At 38.3% G+C, this 13,241-nt stretch overlaps 1 protein-coding gene across 1 annotated transcript; it reads left to right on the top strand.

Moving 5' to 3' along the window:
• The first annotated feature begins 7,430 nt into the window (after positions 1–7,430).
• Positions 7,431–12,072, top strand: sdf2l1 (stromal cell-derived factor 2-like 1). Its single transcript, XM_035659244.1, has 3 exons — positions 7,431–7,672; positions 10,001–10,197; positions 10,374–12,072. The coding sequence occupies exons 1-3, from the start codon at positions 7,495–7,497 to the stop codon at positions 10,650–10,652; spliced, it is 654 nt and encodes a 217-aa protein (XP_035515137.1). The 5' UTR covers positions 7,431–7,494; the 3' UTR covers positions 10,653–12,072.
• The last annotated feature ends 1,169 nt before the right edge of the window (positions 12,073–13,241 follow it).

Below are 13,241 nucleotides of genomic sequence, written 5' to 3'. Positions count from 1 at the left end.
CTCCTCCTCCTCCCCCTCCCCTTCTTGTTTTTCTTAGGCTATATTTTCTTCCAGTCATTTTATTTATTTATTTATTTATTTTTTCCCTTTTAGGGTCCATTCTCCAATGTTCAGCATGTGTTGATTTGTTTTAATGGATTTGTATATCGAATGGCGGTCAATGAAGCATCAGTAATTCAAACATTATGCTGGAGCAATCATACATTCCCTCTGTGCTCAACATATTGAAACATGTTGCCAATAGCGCCACCATGTGGTCACTTGCGTACATGTTTCCCATTCTAACCTCTCACGCTAGAAACTTTATTTTATTTATTTTACATTCAGCTTTTTTATATACTACATATGAAATAATAACGAATAAGTTATTTTTATTTTATATATATTTCTCAATTTTTAAGAATATTTATGAAAGCAACAATATCTCAAATGCAAAAAACCCCAAACATTTCACAGTAACTAATTATTCACAGTTACTAGTATCAATGTAGGAGAACCTAATGTACAGTTGCTCAGCAGAACTCAGCATACAATTTAAAGTCCCATGCAGGGATGCAAAATGTAGTTTAGTAGTAGTAGTAGTAGTAGGATCACACTTCTTTACCGACATATTTGCATTCAGTATTCAGTATGACTATAAGCACAGAGACTATAACCACGTTGTACTCTGGCTTTGTACTGCAGCCTAGTCATTACCACAGTATTAGCTATGGCTAGCTAAATGTCGACAATGCCATAAAACAGGAGCAGCTGTATGGAAGGCTGCTGACAATTTTTATGCTCTTTTATCGTAAATTTGCAAATTACATATAACAGAAGCAGTAGGCCTTTAAGCATTAAGCAGTAAAAAAATATGACAACCAAGTCAAGACAATATTTGTATCTCTTTAAAAGCGTGAATTATGATATATTAAACATTTATGTTGAATTTAAATGTTTAAATTCGAATAACATTTTTTTCCCATTAATAATGTGTTTGGCGTGACTTTTGTTTGTTATATCAAAAATCTCAGAAGTTGTTGTATTCTTGTGCTAGACGACCAACTGGTCCTGGGTTTGCTGTGTGGTAATTTGATTAAAACCCTTCATTTGTGAAGGAGAGGGCAGTGGCGTTTTGGAAAAGGAGAGGGCGGGGGAGGCCTTTTATTGTTTTTCTCAGCCATGAGAAACTTTATTTAAGAGAAAATGACTATTTTGTGCACCATGGAAAGCTGTGAAGAAACACTTGAATGTGAAGATTGAATACACCTGTTACATGTAAAAAATATAGTTATCAAAATGAATAAAGATAATAATCTAAAACCTGTTAACGTTTCAAGGGAAATTATTTCACTTTATATAGACAGGTGGACATTTTTTCACCTGAATATCACTAAAACCACTCTAACGGACTCAGGCTATTAAAAGTAATACGATTTGAAAAAAGTGGAAAATTCTGAGAGCAAAATCCACACACCTCTCCTCCATGAAATCAATTTCACTTTAATCCATCTAAGTTGCATTGAGTGGCATGCTGACAACATATCAGCTGGTATGGAAGCCCATTCCTGCCACTCCAAATGGTTTTCATTATTATTATAAAGTGTTTTTTCTTATAATTATGAGGCAGGTACTTCTTCTTCTGTTTTCTGTTGGACTGTTTACCATAAATACTTAGATGAAACATAAACTGTTTTAATGGACATGGGCCGAAACAATAACAATAGCATAAGTGTTAAACCTTGAAGTACTAATGGTGGCCCAAAGGTTTGAGAGTTGTGCTTGTGACCAGGAGGTTTGTAGTTTGATTTCTGGGCTGGCAGGATAAGTTTGGGTAGTCAAAATAAATTATTGTGTTGATTTAAAACAGAACTGACAGGGGAATTAGAATGCTGATGTTCTGTTCTCTGACATCATAATGGACTCAGTTGCACAAATGCAGCTGAACAGAATTCTGGCCTCATTCCTAAATCAACCTTTGGAGAAGTAAGACCATTTTACATCTTTTTACATAAAAAAAAACAACCACTTTTTACTTGAGTTTGTATGCTTAGTAGAACTGTATTGTGTTGGGGAAGAAGCAGATTCATTTCCCTGCATTGTGCTGTCAGTTAAATTACTTACTTGTATTACTTTTTCATTAGTTTCATTACAAATACAATTACAGTCAAATGTGCATCTTTTACTGTAATGAGATGCAAATACATATTTTGTCTTGCATAACACAATTTTAATCTGTAAACTTTCTTTTACTTATTTGCATGTGTGCAAAATATTTGTATTCTCTTGGAGCACTACCCTAAACCCTACTGGAAACAGAAAATGTCAGATTTCCTCACTTAATCTGCTACACCTACTAGATTAATGAGATCCACCTCATATGTGGTCATCTTAGTCTTAAGACTTTGATGATGCTAAATAGTGAAACTTGTGATTTTTCATCAAATGTTGTTGCCATAACGACTCAATATTCACCATGAAACAGCAAGTTGTTGTACATGGTCAAATCTGCCCAAAACTTCACCTTGATGAGATTCCCGGCCTGAGCAGGGGCGTAGACTTTTTTGACTGGGGTGGCCCAAGTTAGACAATGACTTATGCAAGGGTGGCATGAAGTATATGTGCACCTGCACATATTATTGAGATATCTTGAGCTGAGAGTTCAGGACCGCTTCAAAAATGACCATGCCATTAATGCCATTTTTCGGTCACTAAAAATTTAGCCCCCTTCCCGAAAGACAGTGCAGAGTAGAAGAGGTAAGGATAATGGGGTGGCACTTGGGATGGCCAATCAGATTTCAGTGGTGGCCAGTGCCATGGTTGTGGCAATGAATATAATGATTTTAGATCATTACATAGCAGATAACACGTCTTGATTTTAATATAAAACTACAATATAGTCTTAAGCCTTTTCCGTGTTTTGGTGTGATAGTTTTAGTAGACTCAGTGTACTGGCTAAATCAAAAATGTCATTACAAGTGAAATGACTGCTGTTTGTGTCTGCAGTTCAATAACATTGGTACAGGAAAACCTCACTGAGAGAATGTTTAGATCCAGTTCTGGAGTAAAACATAATGCAAGACCTCGCTGATAAACGCAGGGGTGAGACCCCTTCATCTCCTGGAGACCACGGCCCTCCCACGATCTGGAAGGAGCGCAGACGAAGGGGTGAGAGACTTTTGTCTAGTGAGGACATCAACCCTTTCATGATCTTGGAGGAGCACGAGCAAAGGGGTGAGAGACCTTCGACACATTTTTTCATTTTGTTTTAAATAAACAAATTAATCCATGTTAGTTACATGATTCACATAAACTTTTAAAATCTAAAATAATAATAAAATGTATGGAAAAACTGACTGCATAGTAAATTAATTTGTTTAACAACACAAAACTGCACATCACAACATCCTTGGAAAAATCCATGTGTGCATCCTGACAAAGCAAAAGCGACCTTTCAGTTGTGTGATTTATAGCTAGGGGATTTCAAGTGGTTGCCAAAGCATTGATAGGTGGTTGCTACATGTAGATAATGATAATTTTGATCACAGAAGGTCATTTGGATGGCAAATGTTGAATTATTGCTGCTGTCTTTCACAAAAGTGTAGGCGATTAGTATTAAAATATAGACTACATTCTTGTCTCAAAAAATACAACACATAATACGACAAGATAATGGACCAATCTCAATTTTATGTGTGCATGCAAAGCAATTGATGCTTGTCGGTTGCCTGGGTTTGCTATAGTGTTTGGGGTAGGTGAATGCTGCATGGCATTGGTTGCAAGGCACTCGTGATGCCACTGTGCGCTACCCGAGTCCTCTAGCACTTCCTCCTCCACAGACGGCATCTTGATCGTTCAAGTTTTCTCTCCACTGCCCGACTATGAGGCCAGAGACTGGCGAACTCCGAAGGGAGCCAAACCTTTCTGTAAAAACCTGATAATGAATCGTCCTATCCCTCCCTTCTGTCAGTACGTTTAAGTCTGTCCTGTGAAACATCACAATCCTCTGCATCACTTTGTGAGTAATACTTGTAGGATCTCACTGTTGCTGCCCCTGTAAAGATAAATCCTCACTGTTAGTTAGTCCATTGTCCTGCTATCAAGACACTGATAGTTTGACAATGTAGACATAACCTCTGACAGAAAGATGGGCAAAGCTTCCCATGAACCTCCAAGCTCTGACTGGTCCATTTATTTGTTAGTGTTGTGTTAGGGTTGGGTCTTCTGTTGGGTTATTTCAGTTTTGATCCTGTTTTAATTTCAGTTTTACACTTTACACGTTTTGTTATTCAGCAGAATGGATTTGTTTTCAAGAACTGTCTCTCAAATTATGTCTGTCAGTGGTTTTTTCATTTTAATTTTTTGTTGTCATGCAACCCACTGTAAACACATTAATCATTGTTTTAATCTGAAAATCATCCTTTTAAAGACTTTGAGCCAGAAAATGTTTTGGTGTATTTAATTTGTCCAAGATTCATGAAGTTAGAAACTCCTGCTTTTGCTTTTCTGTTCCTTTTTAATGGATACTATCACAATATTTGATTATGTTGTTTCGTTAACACAAAATACTGAAACTGTATCACATCATCAGGAGACAAACTTTACTAATTAAAGCCGTTAATGATCCTGGTGATCAGCATCTTGATTTGAGTCATCATCAGTCATCAGTTTTAGTTTTGATATTTTTGGATCATCTGATGAGTTATTTCAGTTTTGAATCTCATGTTTATTTTTTAGTAGAGTTTTATTTTAATTCAGTCTTTAATTCTTACAGTGCTTCTTCACACTATATGAGTGTATACATGGTTAATAACATAAACAATGAATGGAAATGTCCACTTAATGACATGGCAAGGACCCAGCTTACATGGGTTCTGCGATCCCCCAGGTGAGCTACGTGTGCCCTAATACTAATTAATGAATATTTTCTGTTTTTTAACTAACAATTGCATATACAGAAAGTTATGATTTGACCTCTCAAGTTTTAGAAAATACTTAAAAAATAAATTGCACATACATTTGGCCGCATTGACTTGTGATGAAGAGCTAAAAGCTATGTTACCTGACAATATATAGATATATATATGAATATGCAGACATATTAGCAGAACATGTTTCCTTTTAAAGTGACTGAAAAATAAAAATGTTGTAAAACTGGTTTAGTGTCAGTCAGCCTGTTAAAATGTTCAGTCCTCTTTACATTAAAATACTACAGTCCTCTCCTTGTCAGTTTGTGACAATTTCTGTTTTTATGTTGCCTTTTATCTTATTTTTGTCAACTGCCTGTACAAGAAAATTAAATTGTTCTGAATCAAAAGAAAAATTTTAAACTTTGAATGACATCCTGACAACTCCATCTGCTGGTGGCAAAATGACATGACAGCATTTCTTACAGGTAATAATTCACCTGTGACTGAAAGTAAGTGAAAGCAGATTTTGACATTGTTGAACAGGGTTAGGGTTAGGGTTATTACACGCAGGGTGAGATCTTCACTGAAAACACATGTTTGGAATATTTTAAACAACCAAGAGACAGCAAGTCCAGCTGAAAATATCTTCAATAACAAATGGCTGAGAGAGCTCTTTTTGAAAGTTTCCTAAACTGCCATGTGATGTGTGTTCAGAGACTTTCAGAAATCCCATGTCTCTGAGCTGCAATCACAGCTGCCTGCAAAAGTTCTGGGAACAAGCTAAAAACAAAAACTGTCCCATTTGTAAAAAAAAAAAAACCTCAAAAGAAAGCAGGCTGACTCCTTTGCTGCGAGAAAGAAATCTGGATCATCTGAGACAGAAAAAGGAGAGAAGAAGGTGGTGATAAACATCAAGAAGAGCCTAAATTGTTCTGTAAGGATGAAGATAGAGCTGTGTGTACTGTCTGTGATTTTCTCACCACGTCGGTCACAAGGCACAAGGTGGTTCTATAGAACGAGCAGTCAGTGACCTCTGAAGGGACCAGGTGAAACTGACTTAAGTCTCTACAGGCAAGGAGGACAAATACAAACAATGGGAGAAAATCGACATTAAAGGATTCAACACACTCCAAGAAGCAGCTGTTGTCCACAGAGACGGCAAGTATCAGAGCAGAGTGTCAACAAGCTCCACCGAGTTTCATGGAAGAGGAGAGGATCCAGACTGGCAGCTCTAGAGGAGGGAAGGAGGGGCAGGAAGGGGAAGACTTTATCGAAGGGAGATGGAAAGGGGATTTGAGGAGCAGTTCCCTCTCTGTCAGACAGTAATCCTTGGCTGGTCTGAAGAGTGCTGCAGAACACACGTGCCATTCCTCAGCAATTTATCAAAACCCACTCAGACCAGAGCCATGAGTCCCTCAGTATACAGGGTCCACAAGGCTCGGTCTGGAGCACTTGATACGACTGTGGCCAAACACGCTGGGCAACCTGTCCTTAGGTTTCTTGGGGAAGATGAAGGACAACTTCAGTCCTGTCATTCTTTGAACTGAACTTTTGTGGGTTTGTCCATTTCTTTTTTATAAGTATTCAGATTAGAATAAATTCCTTTTTGTAATCTAATTGATTACATTACTAATATGCATGGGATGATATCAACATTTTATGTCACAATTATCTTGGCCAAAATAACTGGGATATACGATATTATCATATAATCATGAAAACATACTTCATACTTTTAAAATGACACTAAAACATACTTGACTCACTTTACCTTCACCGATAGGCCCCGCATCTCCCTGTTGTTTATTTTGGAATCTATACTATTTTAATACAAATTGTTTAGTTTTTTTTGGGTCACATGATGACAGGATTAGGATGAATGGAATGACTGTAAAGAGAGCTAGACAGCTACTTCAAGTCAATTATCACGATAATGGAAACACACCACGATAAATTTATCTGAGTGTTTCTTATTGTGATACACAATTAAATCATGTATTGTGCCATCCCGAGTTACTAACTGCAAAAACTGTCTTGGTTTAGTTATTATGATTAGCAACGCAGCAGGTGCACTAAACCCTTGACCTATCTCTAGGTGTTCTCATTCGACTCTGGGCTTAATGGAAATCAAACATGTTTTCTTGGAGATCAACTGTTTCTTTAACTTTCTTTTCCTGGATATATAGATTGAATTTATGTGGCATCAACACTACATTTTATTCTCTACCTGTTTTTTTTCTTTTTTCTTTTACCTGTCATTTCACATTGTTTCCAGCTTTCTTTCTGAACACAGTGCATCTGTTTTTGGTGTTAAAAGAGCACTTTGTGCATAATCTCTCTTTTTCTCGATCATTTAACTGCTGCTACATTAACACCATACAGTACAATTGGATGCTTGAATATTACAGTCATAAATATCAGATCCCCACTTCCGGCTTCCCACTCGCCACTAACCATGACCGCACATACACGTACTTTGACCAATCACGTATCGACTTTTAGTTCCGTATTTTAGGACTTGTCAAGCTGTGATTGGTTGAACCCGGCAGTAACGTTTGAAAGTGACTGTTCATCCTCCTCAGTGTCTGCGAACAGAGACACAAAGATGGAGATAATTCACGCTGTCCATGTTTTTGTCAAATCTCTGCTGTTTGCGCTGCTGTGGTCAAACTGTGAAGGAAGAGAGTCGGAGCTCAACTATGTGACCTGCGGCTCGCTGGTCAAACTGCTCAACACCAGACACAACGTCCGCCTGCACTCCCACGATGTCAAATATGGCTCAGGTAACTTCACTCAGTGGCCTTTAGTCTATCTGTACTTCCATTCAGACACATTAGCTTTAAAGCCCGCGACAGCAACGAACAACCAACGGGTTGCGTTTGTCTGTCCGACCGCACTTGTTTAGAGGACCGAATGTTGAATTTCATTCAAAATTCAGACAAATTAAAATTGCCTTGCTCCTCTGCAAACATAACCCAAACCACGACTCATACTAAACGCAAGGCCTCTTATGTTTGGACTTGGTGGTGGATTCGGCATTAAGAAGATTTAGTAAGCAGTTGTGTATTTCTTAAAACGTCAACCGGTATCGTTACCTGACACCGGCTCACGACCGCCGCCACCCACTGCGGTCTATCGGGATGGAAGAGCACTGTGGGAATGACAGGTGGTAAACACATGCTATAACTTCAAATTGAATCGATACAGACGTTCTTGTCCTACGACGAAATTAACAAGAGTTGCTACACATTTTTGAAATGTATTATGTAATCTGTCAGGGTTATTTTGTCTTGATGTGAAGCAGAAAAAATATTAAATTGTCATTTCTATCAATGCAGTTTGGCATTGTTTTCCGCATACCTAATGACAGGATGTCAGCTAAGCAACCAGTTCAAATGTGAGTCCAGAGAATCAAATGCGTCAACTGTATGTCTCTATATAAAACATAGTAGTAGTTTCTCCTCAGGAATGAATTCAAATATATTAGTTTGTCTTTTATGCCGGTGTCAATTCTTCAAAAATGTAAACCACCGGACTTCCTGTCCAACCTGTCAAAGTAAAGCACATTTTAAAGTTAATACTGTAGCAAGTTGAAAATAATGCTTTAGATTGAGATTAGATTGGGATAACTGCTCTCTTGACTGTCTATTTATTTCACACTACATATTCTTGGAGAGATGTTCTATTCTATCTAGAGATGATTATAATTACTACATTACTTACATAATGATAAAAATGACCATTTATTCACTTTTATTTCGCAGTTCTGTTAATCCTGCTGTTTTGTGTTCCTCTGTTAGTTCTGTATTTCATTTTTCCATTTTACATCTGCTCATTTCCTGGTCATGTGTTTATAGTCCTCCCATTTACTCCACTGGCCTTCCATCTTCTCCTGTTACCATTTACCAATGCAATTACCTAATTTCCCCACATGAATCATTATTTGGATAGGTAATCCACCTGAACTCCTTTATCTCTTCTGTCTGCTTGTTCTAATTTGGAACTTGTGAAGCTCTACTATTATCCAGGGCTTTAACTAATGATTATTTTCATTATCGATTAATCTGTGGATAATTTTTTCAGTTAATCCGTTAGTTGTTTGGTCCACTAAATGTCAGGAAATGGTGAAAAATGGTGATCACTGTTTCCCAAAGCCCAAGGTAACGTCCTCAAATGTCTTGTTTTTATTTTATTAAGAAAATATTCACATTGGAGAAGCTGAAATCAGAGAATTTGGACAGTTTTTCTTAAAAAATGACTCCCAACAATTAATCAATTATCAAATTAATTTAATAGTTCAAAACTAATTGATAAATTAACAAATTTTAGCTGTGTATTATTACTTCCTGTATCTAACCAGCAAAGCTGTATATCTGTTCACATATATTCACACATAAGAGACGTGTACCTTTGTCAAGTAGAGGGCCTGAAAGTGATACAGGAACAGTCTGAAGGCAAATCAGCCTCCACCCACACAGGAAAACACAGAGCGCTGACACTGCAGAACTGGCTGGTAACATTCCACTAATAATGACCGAAAGCATCAAATATTCCTGAGACTGTTAACAACACATTGTATTTGTGTAATAAATTAGGTGCAATATAAAAGTTGACTTGCTAATATACTGTATCACACACCTGCTGAATCTTCTGGTGCAGAAGAACAACTTTGATGTTAAGTTCTGTTACTTTCATGTGTTGTGTGATAGTAAGTTAACACAGGTGTACATTCATCCAAAGTCACATGACTGTATTTAGAGTCACCATAAGCTGATTGAGACCTGCAGTTTCAAAACACTAACCTTATTTGTATTCGTATTTCCCATCATTAAACTTTACCACTAAACTGCAAAAAGTTCTTGTTTTTAAAAGCAACTTTATGAAGAGGAAATACTTCATTATTATGTTATTATGTAGCTCAATTACTAAATAGGCATTCTAACTAACTCATTCATGCACATTCACACCGATGCACAGCATTTGGAGCGATTCGGGGTTCAGTATCTTACTCAAGGATACTTCGACATGCAGCGGGATAACTAGAGTTCTTCAATCTGACATGCTAAATAGATCTCGTGTGTGTGTGCGTGTGTGTGTGCGTGTGTGCGCAGGCAGTGGACAGCAGTCTGTAACCGGAGTGGAGAATGCAGATGATGCCAACAGTTATTGGCAGATTCGTGGGAAGCCCAACCGCCCATGTCAGCGCGGGACGGCCATCAAGTGTGGTCAGACCATCCGCATCACACACATGAAGACTGGCCGAAATCTCCACACACACCACTTCAGCTCGCCTCTGTCTAATAACCAGGTCAGACAGTGGTACACACTCACTGTTCTTGTATTTGGAGTTCTGTGGCACAGAGGAAGAAGATATATCAGGCTTTGATAAACAATGTGTGTTAGTAGATACATTCACATTGGTTTAGCTCTGCACATTTACTGACAACTGTACAAATCTTTTTCTTTTCCTCCGCCTGTCTGCAGGAAGTCAGCGCCTTTGGAGAGAACGGCGAGGGCGATGACCTGGACGTGTGGTCGGTGCAGTGCGACGGCGACCACTGGGAGCGTGACGAGGACGTGCGTTTCAAGCACGTGGGCACTGACGTTTTCCTGAGCGTGACCGGTGAGCAGTACGGCCACCCCATCCGCGGCCAGCGCGAGGTGCACGGCATGAGCTCTCCCAGCCAGCACAACTGGTGGCGCTCCATGGAGGGCGTCTTCATCCAACCCAGCCAGGAGCCGCTGCGCCACGACGAGCTCTGATCGTCGCACTGAGAAACAAAGCATGGATTCCTGTTTTCTAGCGCGCCTGGACCAAATGTAGAATACTTGACTGATGACTCATGCGTGTACATGTGAAGCACTCAGGGTGTTCTGAGACGAGGGGGTAATGTTAACAGTTTGATTGAGGTTAGTGATACTGTATGTAGTGTAGACACATGCTCTATTTATTCTATCAGCTTCCTCAGAGAATTTCATAAGGGCAATATACTTTTTGTGAAAAAATTAAGGCTGGATTACCAGCAGGGTATAACAACTACCATGGGGCCCCCAGGAGCCCAGAAAGCCCCACATTCACTGTTGTAATTTGATTGATTGTGTTCAGAAATACACACACCAAAGAACAATACCAATTTTTTACCATTTATTTTAGTTGATATTGCTCAAAGAAAATGTCAGACATTCTATGGTGTTGCTGCTTTCCTCTGTTTTCTGTCACAGTGAACAGAATCACTTACTGCATGGCGTCACCTTGGACCTTTGGACTGTGACGGACATTTTCTACTATGGCCCGACATTTTATCGACTAAACAATTAATCAGGACAATAACGATCAGATTATTTACAGGTTTGCAGGTCTAGAAAATCAGTAGTTTCACTGATAAGGACAATCTTTGGGTTTTCAAGGAAAAAACATTTTTTTCCCTCTAGCTATTCATATTAAAAATAAATAATTCTAACATTTTCTTAAGGATTAATGAAACCTTTGTTTGATAACCTTTACAGTTATCTACCAATATTCACGCATTAGTTAAGTTGTACAAGTTGCACTTGTGAATTGTGAATACAGTTTGGCTTGATAGAAACTGCAGATAAAGCTGACAACAGAGAGGGACTGCAGCTTTTTGAGTGTTTTTAGCTGAGATTAAGTCCTTCCCTACCTGAGCAGCTTTAAAGCTAGTTTCATCCTGATGTGGGCTCTTTACACTCAGAGTGGACCAACACAGACGAGTAGATCCCATTTTAGAACAAACCTAATCCTGTCCACTGTGGTAATGTGATATATTCTCACCGTGTAACAGTTTCAAATCTCTTGTGTGACGGCAACTTGTATTTATGTCTTGGTAAATGTTTATGTGAAGGGAAGAGAAGTACATACTTTATAAAATTAGTACTTTTTACTGTTTTTTCCTGCTTTTAAGTTTTGTATGTTGCATCCTTTTTAAAAAATATTTGTGAACTATTATTCACAAGTTTGTTAACAAATGGAAAAATCTATCAACAATGCATAACAACAACCTCAGTCGACTCCTCGTTCTTTTCAGAGGACGCTGGAGAAGCATACACAAGAACATGACATCTGTTTGAGAGCCACACGTGTTTTTAAAAAAATAAGAAAATAAAAATGTTGGGTGTTTGAATGGAATGAGAAAGGTGACCGGTTTTGCATAAAATGACTTTATGATGACGCTGTGGTTTATGAGCTTTCATTTATTCTTACTTCAACTAACCTGGATGGAGAGGAGGCTCTGTGATGCAGGTAACATGAACTAGATTAGAGAATTAGAAAATAGATCTTTTCATGTTTTTCAAAAAGTACTATCTTCAACCCCTTCAGACCCAACATTAATTTAACCAATCTCTTAGGTGGAAGAATGCTGTTCACATCGTAATGATAATGGGAACAGATTATAATGCTCATAGTTTATATAGTTCCTCCATATGGAGAAAGCAGAATTTTACTTACTTATTTTTCCATCTATTATTATCAATTTCTTTCCAATAAACATTTTCTTACGTATGCAGCTATTACAGTGTTACCTAAAATGTGTGCAGCCAACATTTACATTTGTATAGTTTTATTGGTAGATTTAAAAGCTGTCATAACTTTTCATTCAGTGTATTCAGGTAGACTGAATGTGAAAATGTTGTTAAAGCTGAGCTAGGGAACCCTTGTGCAGACACTCCAGGAGACAGGGATTTGATAGGAGAAATGTACTCACTGCAAAGCTTGGAAGGGGGAATGCAGACCTGTGGAAGCTTGGGTTGTGGAACCAGGGTAGGGAAGCAGGGCTGACGAGACGGGGGGCTGGAGACAGGGGCAGCAGTCTCTACCGCTACCTCAAGATCCAGACCCATCAACTACTACAGCTTCTTCACAATCCTCTTCTTCACTTGAAGAAGCCGAGCAGACAACCCAGAGTCCTTTCTGTTGCAAACATATTGGCAATCCCTTCTTTAGGACCTGTTGGTGAGGTGCAAGTGCCTTTATTGTATGTATTAAATGCGTCATTGGGATTGTTTTTGATTGAGAAATCATGAGAACTTTCAAATGAGGAAAATTGTTTTTTAAAGCAATACTGTTTGTGGTAAGTTCTGATGAGTAATCAGTGACTGTATGGGTGTTACACTTAATTGGTTTGGTTCCATCAGAGTAGATCTCATTTAATGTGACAGGACTGATTCAAAGTTATTCTCTGTATCCTAATCTATGTTACAGTGCTGAGAAAGTATTCTTCACTTTCATTTTTGACATTGTCATTTTGAATGCCCAAAGGAACACGCCCATTTCATCAATGTAAATGAGTAAAGGGAAAGTCTATATTGACTTTACTGTAGAACAACCAGGAT

The sequence above is a fragment of the Morone saxatilis genome, unplaced genomic scaffold, assembly GCF_004916995.1.
Source record: "Morone saxatilis isolate NCDOM2014 unplaced genomic scaffold, NCSU_SB_2.0 Contig16, whole genome shotgun sequence".
Lineage (NCBI taxonomy): Eukaryota > Metazoa > Chordata > Actinopteri > Moronidae > Morone > Morone saxatilis.
This window is presented reverse-complemented; position numbering and strand designations above follow the sequence as displayed.

Coding starts and splice junctions, on each gene's coding strand:
- sdf2l1 (XM_035659244.1), top strand. CDS start 7,495: ATGGAGATAATTCACGCTGTCCATGTTTTTGTCAAATCTCTGCTGTTT. Junction 7,673..10,000: donor CGATGTCAAATATGGCTCAG/GTAACTTCACTC, acceptor GTGTGTGCGCAG/GCAGTGGACAGCAGTCTGTA. Junction 10,198..10,373: donor CGCCTCTGTCTAATAACCAG/GTCAGACAGTGG, acceptor GCCTGTCTGCAG/GAAGTCAGCGCCTTTGGAGA.